The sequence below is a fragment of the Lacerta agilis genome, chromosome 16 (genome assembly GCF_009819535.1).
Source record: "Lacerta agilis isolate rLacAgi1 chromosome 16, rLacAgi1.pri, whole genome shotgun sequence".
In the NCBI taxonomy this organism is placed as follows: Eukaryota; Metazoa; Chordata; class Lepidosauria; order Squamata; family Lacertidae; genus Lacerta; species Lacerta agilis.
In genome coordinates this window covers 5,645,678-5,654,758 of record NC_046327.1, presented here as the reverse complement: position 1 = coordinate 5,654,758, position 9,081 = coordinate 5,645,678, and the positions used below count along the sequence as shown (strand labels likewise).

The 9,081-nt window shown below is 41.8% G+C and overlaps 1 protein-coding gene across 3 annotated transcripts in view; it reads right to left on the bottom strand.

Moving 5' to 3' along the window:
- Window positions 1–331: 331 nt before the first annotated feature.
- The window catches only part of IFT74 (intraflagellar transport 74), a 52,495-nt gene continuing 43,745 nt past the window's right edge, over window positions 332–9,081 (bottom strand). For all 3 annotated transcript variants that reach the window (XM_033172947.1, XM_033172946.1, XM_033172945.1), the window contains 4 exons: window positions 7,057–7,220; window positions 4,127–4,252; window positions 2,075–2,135; window positions 332–773 (listed from right to left, as the gene is read on the bottom strand). In XM_033172947.1, the coding sequence (XP_033028838.1) occupies window positions 658–773; window positions 2,075–2,135; window positions 4,127–4,252; window positions 7,057–7,220 (467 nt within the window). In that variant the 3' untranslated portion in view covers window positions 332–657. The remainder of the gene's footprint in view (window positions 774–2,074; window positions 2,136–4,126; window positions 4,253–7,056; window positions 7,221–9,081) is intronic.

Genomic DNA, 9,081 nt, shown 5'->3' with positions numbered 1-9,081 from the left:
ACACTTGAAGGATAAATTCTCCTGGAGAATGAATTATTTTTAGACTGGAGAACTGCATTGAAAGATTCAGGAAAGGGCAAAGGACAGCTGTGTTTCAGTTAATGTATTATTTTGGGAACTGAAAATTAGGTAGGTTCGCATTAAAAGGTAAAATAAACGCATTTCTCCTTTACGCCTGCATGAATTTAGAAACAAGGCTATGTTCACAGTTGAGCCAAAAACCCATTTTCTTGAATTCTGAGGCATGAGAACTTGTATCCTATGGCATGTGATCCCTATGAAATAATATTCTCTTGAAAATAATGCTGGATAATTCCTTGAGTTTTTTTTAAAATTATTTATTGTTACATATCTCATTTCATACCTACAATTCACTCCTCTCCCCTTATTAAAAATTCTTAAAATAAGATGGGTAGAATTATTTTCTTAACTTTAAGGCCAAAATGATGTAAATTACATTGTTTTCAATAGACCATTGGCTGAGAATAGAGGACTAAATCCAGCGAAGTTAATTTTGAAGAAACCAATTCCTGGTTGTTGTTAACTAGCCAGAATGAAACATGCGCATAGATATTGCTGTTGTGTACTGGGGGAGTGTGTAGCACTATAAAGAATTCTTGTCACTGGTCCACGGACATGAGAAGGAAGTGCCTACGTTCAGGTCCTGCTGCTCTGTAAAGCTTCAATAAGAGTTTTGTTATATTCTGCAATCTGCTTTGTCACATTCTTCATTATAGGCCGGTAATCACTTTCCTGGCTTTTCGTGGCTATAACTGATGATAACAAGATAAGGAAAACTCTCCAACATGCACCAGAGGGTAGGATTCAATGTCAGGCTAAAATAAACATTTGGTCTGCACAAGCATATCTGCTTGCCAGACAGAATGACCCCCCTCCCCTCATGCCATTCTGGGAGTCCTTGCAACCGCCAAAGCAAAAAATTGGGGGGGGGGGTAGAAAGGGGGGGGAAACCCCATTGTGCAAGTGGAAGCAAGTGCAAGTGTGGTGTAGTGGTTAAGAGCGGTAGACTCGTAATCTGGTGAACCGGGTTCACTTCCCCGCTCCTCCACATGCAGCTGCTGGGTGACCTTGGGCTAGTCGCACTTCTTTGAAGTCTCTCAGCCCCTGTTTGTTGGGCGGGAGGAAGGGAAAGGAGAATGTTAGCCGCTTTGAGACTCCTTCGGGTAGTGATAAAGCGGGATATCAAATCCAAACTCTTCTTCTCTTCTTGTGCATGATTTCCACTAACGCAGTTTGTTAGGTGGATTGTGTCCTAAGTTATAGATATTAAAATATCCATGTACAATAGTTCCTACCTAGGAAAACAGCTATTTTACTATACATTTGCATCTTTCTCATTGAGATTTTACAGGATGATACAGATTGAATGACAAAAGCAGTTTGGTCATCTGTGTGGGCTCTGGGTGTACAGAAGGAAGGCAATCCCCCCCCCCATGATATCTCAGCAAACCAAACTGCTTTAAGATTGTCAGCTGCCTCAGATAAACTATAACAGAAGAAATTCTAGGTGAGAGCTAACAGTCATACTCAGAGTAAACCCATTTAAATAAGTCGACTTAAACAACTTAATGGGTCTACTAAGGTTGGATATCATCCATAATTTCCTGGCAAAAGTCTCTTCATAGCCATTGTCTCCTGTTGAACAAATAAAACAGTCCCTTTCTTTGGATATAATTATCTATATAAGTGAACGTCAAGACATATGATGGCCATCTGTAACATGTGGAATAAGTTGTCATTGTCCCTGAAATCAGCTCTCTTTGTACCTGAGGCTTTCAGAATAAAATGCTGAGAATGGGCATGATTCAGCAAATGTTAAGCAAGCCCAACTTATTTAAGAGACTTAAGCACCTGCTTATGTTCTTACTAAAATCAATCAGTTTTAAATGTTTACCACAGACTTGGTTTTGGAATAATGATTTATAGCTTAACCCTAAATCTACTTATTCAGAAGTGTCACTTCAAATATCTTTGGGTTACCTTTTTTGAGTAAAAGCAGTTTAAAAAACACTATTTACCGTCATTATTTTCATCATCTTTTAAAAAAGGATACATTCTTTCATGACAAAGTTATTTTGTTCATGGTGTTGCCATTTCCTTTCCAAATTCGTAAGCTGCAATTACAAAATGAAAAAATTTTTTAGCAAAAAAATAGTCACTTGCGTAACAACCAACCCCCTTAATTTAATTTTGTTTTATTTATTGATTATTAAATGTATATTCTGCCCTTCCACCCAAAGGATTCTACCAAGTGATTAAGATCAAGCACAATTCATATAATAGGCACAAATCTATACACAACTATTTTGAAGTCCCACTATGTTCACTGGGGCTTACTCTCTAGTAAGTATGTCTAAATCGGTAGCCTTACTAAATCAGTTAAGTCTCACCGATTTTCAGTAAGTTAGACATATGCTTAATCAGAGCTGCAGAGAAATTACAAGAACTGATAAGGATTCCAGCAAAGCACATGCAGTTTGTAACTACCCTGCATCAAAAAGATGGTTTGCAATCCATGCAAGCAATGAGAATATCGTATTTAATTACAGTGTGGAGACAATGATTTATGCACGACACCGAACTCTCATTATCTGTGTTTCTTTTTGGTTAACAACTGTTTTCAGAATATGTAAGGCTTATCATGCAACGTATCTTGAAACTATATTGGGCCCTGAGCTGCACAGAAGAAACTTCCTCATTTCCATAGCTAAATTTCCTGTCTGATGCCAAAAGCTATGATAAGAGCAGGACTGCGTTGAGAAGATTGTAAGACTGCGGGCTAAATGTTGGGACTCGGACAACACTTTAAGCATCAACAGGAAGGCAATATGGCTATAATACTGATGGCTGCTTCCTAAAAACGCAATTTGTAGAGCATTGATTTGCTTGGCTGGTGCTACTGTTCAAAGTTTGTGCCATCAAGACATGCAAGCTATTTGCAATGAATATTTCAGAATAGCTCTGCGGAAGCTAACATTCAGTATGTCAGTGTAGTGCTATTTGGTATACCTTCCAAACCAACAATTGCACATCACAATTTCTGCTCAGAAAAAGAGCTCGATGCACTTTATTGAGCCTCTGATGGCTAGTAGATTTTGAGATACAATGCAACAGGTGATAAAGAAAAGCTTCAATACATTTTACAGGGTGACTTGTGTGCCACACTCAGCATAAATACAGCTGAGCCTTTCAAATTATCAAATTGTATCGTGAAATCACATTTGGTTTCCACCGTTCCCTCTATTTTCCTGTTGTCAGTCTCTGAGTATTGTTGTTTATGTAGCCAAAGTAGTTAACACTCATGTAAAAAAGGGAGTTATCAGAAGGATCAGAGGAAATCCAAGGTTTGCGAAAGTAATTCTGGGAGGAAAAGCTGGTTGGAGGTGTTGGTGTTAGGGAAGAATGGGATGAAGTGGATGGAATCCTAAACAGGGAACATTTCACAGTGCAAAAAAGTTGTTGCAGGTCCCACTTATTATATATTCTGCAACACTGACTCTCAATTGTTCAACCATGAATGTGCAAAAAGAAAACACAACTATTTGGGAGCTGAATATTCTTAAGTCTGCCAAATTCAAAACTGATATGGAAGAGGGAGAGTTATCTCTTTCCCCCATGTTACCCCTGCCCTCAATTTCCCCTGGCAAACCTGTCATTTTTCACAGCAACAAAAACTCAGGGACAAAAGCTCTATTCCATTAACAGAATGGCAGGAGTGAAAGAGCACAGAGCTCAGAAAATTATAGAAATATTAGACTTGCCTAAGATTTGGCATGGTCAGTACATATTCACATTCACACTTTTTTCTTCAGTATGGACGAGTTTCTCCAAAATAATCTCAATTACTCTAATATTATTTTATGTATCTACTGTAATATTAATATAATTGCTCTTTAGTTCATAACTGAAAGAGTTCAGTGTTTCTTTTTTCTAATTTAGTCCTGCCACAAGCAGCATCTTTCCACATTTTAAAGATTTTGAAGTTATATAAAGAGGCTTTAGAAAAGCAATTTATGGATGCATAGACATATTATAAAAAGCTTCAAAACTCCAAAAAGGTGGAGAAAAGGCAACACCAAAAGGCAATAGGCATTTTCAACTGTACCTGTGAATGTGTCTCGTTCTCCTGCAACTGCAACTTCAAGCTTTCATATTCTCTATTCAGATGCTCCATAGTTTTCTTGAAAGCATTCCTGCGCTTCGTTAGTGTTTCTTTCTCTTCTTGCAGTTTCTTAAGAGTAAGGAAATAATAAAAAATGGAACATTAAAATTACTCTTCTTAAAAGTGCTCTAGCTTATTTCTAAAATTCAGAGAGGGGGAAAGCATTTATGCTTGAATCTAAGTATCCAGCACTCATTCCCATGAAAGCATATACTGTATTTTTCGCTCCATAAGACGCACCTGAACATAAGACACACCTAGTTTTTAGAGGAGCAAAGGGGGAAAGCCCTGTTTTTTTGAGGATCAGCTGAAAGTGGTGCAGCTTTTTTTTTGCAAAGGGAAAAGCCCTGTTTTGCTGAGGATCAGATGAAAGTGGTGCAGCTTATTTTTCAAAGAGGAAAAGCCCAGTTTTTATGGGGTTAAACTCACAGTTCTGCAGCTTCTAGCCCTACAGCCATTTCTACAGTTTCTAGATAGATAATCTAATCAGCCAGTCACATGTCTCTGGGGAAACAAACAGCCTCCCTCTGCATTCAACAATGGAGGCCTGGGCAAGGGGGCGGGGCTGAAAATGCAGCCTTATCTCTCTCCCGATCACTTGATGAACAGCTGTTCAGTGGCTTCCTTTCAACAACCTCTTCTCTCTTTGTAAAAAAAAGAGCACGATCTGCTTTTGGCCCCTAGGCAATTCAGCTCCAGGGACCATGCATTCGCTCCATAAGATGCACAGACATTTCCCTTTACTTTTTAGGAGGAAAAAGTGCATCTTATGGAGCGAAAAATATGGTAATTGTGTATATTATAGCATGGAAAAAGTATGTGGTCGGTTCACGTGTGAAAGATGCATGGACTGATTTGTTTGACTGTGTTATGTTGACTGTAGTGACTGGTTTGCGAGTTGGCTAATCTTTCTGAAATGGAAAAATAGAAGTTATGTCTGAGAACACAAGGCCGTTCTATTTCTTTAGGAATGAAAACCCATGGCTCGTACATCACTGATAAGGAATCCTTTGGCCACCCAAAGTTCTTAGTTTACAACTCTTACCATTCCTGACTATTTGCCATGCTGGCTGAGGCTAATGGAAGTTGGCATCTAACATCGACCAGAGAGCCACAGGTTCTCCATTCCTCTTTAATACGCTTTCTTTTCCCCCGAGCTGTGAAACATTTCCTCTTTCTGTTCATAATATTGTACTCTAGCTACTTTCTTATATCTTCCCCTTGAAAGCTTTTTTGTTCAAGACAATAGAAGGCATGCCGATAATAAAGCACTTTCTGCAGATAATGAACAACTAAAATAAATGCTAAGCCCAAGAACATATGTAGAGCCCTGCTGGATCAGCCCAAAGGCCTATCTAGTCCAGCATTCTTTTTCTCACAGTAGCCAACCTCATGCCAACGGGAAGCTCACAAGCAAGACATTAGCACCAAAGTACTCTTCTGTTTGTTTTCCCCAGCAGCTGATACTCAGGAGACAAAGATGCCTGCAAATGTGACATTTAAGCAGGGCTGTCTTAGGGAGATGGGCCGCCGTGGCGTGGCAATCCCTCCGGCGCCCCTGGCGTGCCGCCTCTCCGCCACCTCCCTCCCGCGCTTGCCGCCCCTCGGGAGGGGGGGGTGGGCGAGCGGGGGATGAGGGGCGTGGTGTTGGAGCGGCACGGGGCTCTGCGTGCCCTTCCAGCGAGGGCGGCCGGCTTGCAGCCAAAGCCCGGTACTGGCATGGGCGGCAGCGGCTGCGCGAGCGCCCGGCCAACAGCCCGCCCGTGGGGGCGAGTTGGGGAGGGGGCGCCCGGTATGCTGGCGGGCTCGCGGGGGCGCCCCTGGGGGGGCTGGCGCAGCGCGCCACTAGCCCCTATGGATGAGACGGCCCTGCATTTAAGGCTGGCAAACTTTTCCCTGCAGTGCCTGGAGACTGGCAGGTTGTGTAGCCACAGAAAGATCAGAGGAGGAATGATTGCTGGGAGGAATGCAGAGAGAATAAATGCCCTGGCGCACCAGTAGCAGCAAAACTGGATGTCCTCATCTGCCCCAGCTGCAGCAAAACATGTTTCTCCCATATTGGTCTCTACTGTAACAGCAGTACAATGCTCCAACGGTTTGACCTTACCCCTGGAGGTGCTATCTTCCACTGTCTCCCGAGGCAGAAGGATGCCAAATTAACTCAACTCAAGTGCCTCTGAATCTTTGTAGTTGCACAGGAAATGTTACATGTTACTTATCTCAAGGTCTGTCCCATGGAAGAGGGAGCAAGCTTGTTTTTTCCTGCTCTGGAGAGTAGGACTTGAACCCGTGGCTCCAAGTTACAAGAAAGGAGATTCCGACTAAACTTCAGGGAAAACTTTCTGACAGCGAGAGCTGTATGACAGTGGAACGGTCTCCTTTGGGAGGTTGTGGACTCTCCTTCCTTGGAAGTTTTTAAGCAGAGGGTGGGTAGCTATCTGTTATGGATGCTTTAGCTGAGATTCCTGCATTGCAGGGGTTAAACTGGATGACCCTTGGGGATGCCTTCTATGATGTATTTTAATTTATGTTCAGTTTTAGATCTAAAACAGTGATGCCATTTATTTTCTCTTTAGAAAGCAAAAAGCAAAGCAAAGCATTTTTTTACTCAGTTTTGATGAGAAATGAGAAGCCACACATGACACTCCTCCATGCAGATGTGGCAGGTATGCAGCTACCATAACCACCTGACTGGGGGGTGGATCATGTGAGTAGCCACAAGCTGTTAACACCTTTGGGAAGCAGCTCCACCATGCCTCAGCGTACAAGTATGTAAAGGACACCAAGATAGAACATTTAACAAGATGCAGCTGGGCTATTTCAATAACTCGGTCTCAAGCAAATATCATTAATGTGTTTTGACTGTTATCTACCTTTTTCTTTTCTTCTCCTGCTGCTTTCAGAGCTGGCAGATTGTTGTAAAGTTCCAGGTCTTTGGTCATTTGCTCTATTTTTTCTTTGAGAGAAGTCAGTTCATCGACCATCTTGCCTTCCAGCAGGCCCATTTTCTGGAGGTCCATCCGCAGACGCTGGCTATCTGAAACAGAAAGAGCCAAGAAGCATTACTGACATACAATGGAGATTGTTTCCTAGCACGGAGAGAAGTGAATCGTACATTTACTTATTCGAGGAGACAACTGACTCCTGCTTGCCTTGTTCACCTTGGCCTTAGTCCAGGAAACCTCTTAAGTACGTCCTTAAGGTTTACATACAAATATCCATTATGTGATGAAGTAGTGGTATCGCTAAGACTAGTGTTGACATATTTGCAACAAAAACTGGCAAAGAGGAATTAGCATTGTTGTTCTTAGCTTACATTTGTCCATAAAACTATGCAAAAAGATCCTATTGCCCTCTTTAGTTTTAAACTACGAAAAGTGTTGTAGTCTCTAGGTGACCTAAGGATTGTTTTGACTGGTATAATATACCCTCAATGGTTCTGTTAATAATTTAGGGTAGGGGGTGGGCATATCAATAGTATCTTAAGCTGCAGCACGTGTTAAAACGAACATGGTCAGGCTCAACACGCATATTTTTGTTTTATTGTCTATTAGCAGACTGAGGTCATGCTGACCCCCTGTGTCTTTGAATCTACTTAATATCTGCAGTTTGGATGCCATATTTATTACCCTTACATTCAGCTCTTAGATGGAGCTCCCAGTGGTTTTCTCACTCATGTTATAGATCACACTTGCCCAACCCTGAAAACTGCTGACGGATCAAATGCTCCCAGAACATTAACTGGGTCCTCATGTGTGGCCTCTTATTTCCTCCACGCTGAAGGCTGTGTTTGCAAAGGGGCCCAGAGGCGTAGTCTGGTGTGTCTAGGCTTGAAAAATTGTGTACATGTTATAAGGTTTTATGCATAGGCCTCTACGCACCTATGGTGCCTAGTGTGCAAATATCAGGTGAGCAAGAGAGGTGCATGGAAGCATGATTCTAACCTCACCACCATGTGTTCGATTGAAAACCTGCATAGAGAAGTAGTGACAAGCAGTTCTTCTCCTTAAGTAATTTTTGTATAAGAGCTTAATCCAGATTTAAGCAAAATAAATAAATAAAATAAAACTAAAAAACGGCCCAAGGAAGAAGAAGAAGAAGAGGAGGAGGAGGAGTTTGGATTTGATACCCTGCTTTATCACTACCTGAAGGAGTCTCAAAGTGGCTAACATTCTCCTTTCCCTTCCTCCCCAACAACAAACACTCTGTGAGGTGAGTGGGGCTGAGAGACTTCAAAGAAGTGTGACTAGCCCAAGGTCACACAGCAGCTGCATGTGGAGGAGGGGAGATGAGAACCCGGTTCACCAGATTACAAGTCTACCGCTCTTAACCACTACACCACACTGGCTCTTTAGGGGCATTTGGTGCCTTGTATTAGGCATTGTGATTTTTGTTACCTGCCCTAAGCATTCAGGAAAAGCTGAACAAACAAAAACCACGGTCCCCTTTCATGTGAACCGGCAATAGTGGCTATCGTGCTAAGCTGCTATTACAACCTCACTTAGTTTCTCCCTGGGGTGCCATATCTTGCTCTTCGGGAAGTTGACTTCTTAGGTATAGCTCAGATATATTTGTGATAAACTAAAATCTGAGAGTGGCAGGGAATGATGAAAATGGATTACAGGATCCCCCCTCCTTTTAAATGTTGTTTTAAAAATAGGCCCTGAAGTGGATAGTAAGATTTTAGAAGCTAGGGGTATATGATGCCTGGCGTGCCCTGGTCCATGGGGGTCACGAAGAGTCGGACACGACTAAACGGATAAACAAACAACAACAACAACATATGCCTGGAATAGGGTTCTTTTTAAATTTTCACTGGTTGTTTTTTTAAATTCAATTGTTTTCCCCACAAGGTATTTGAGTTGTTTGATACATGCTATCTCTTCAAAAGAGTGCTC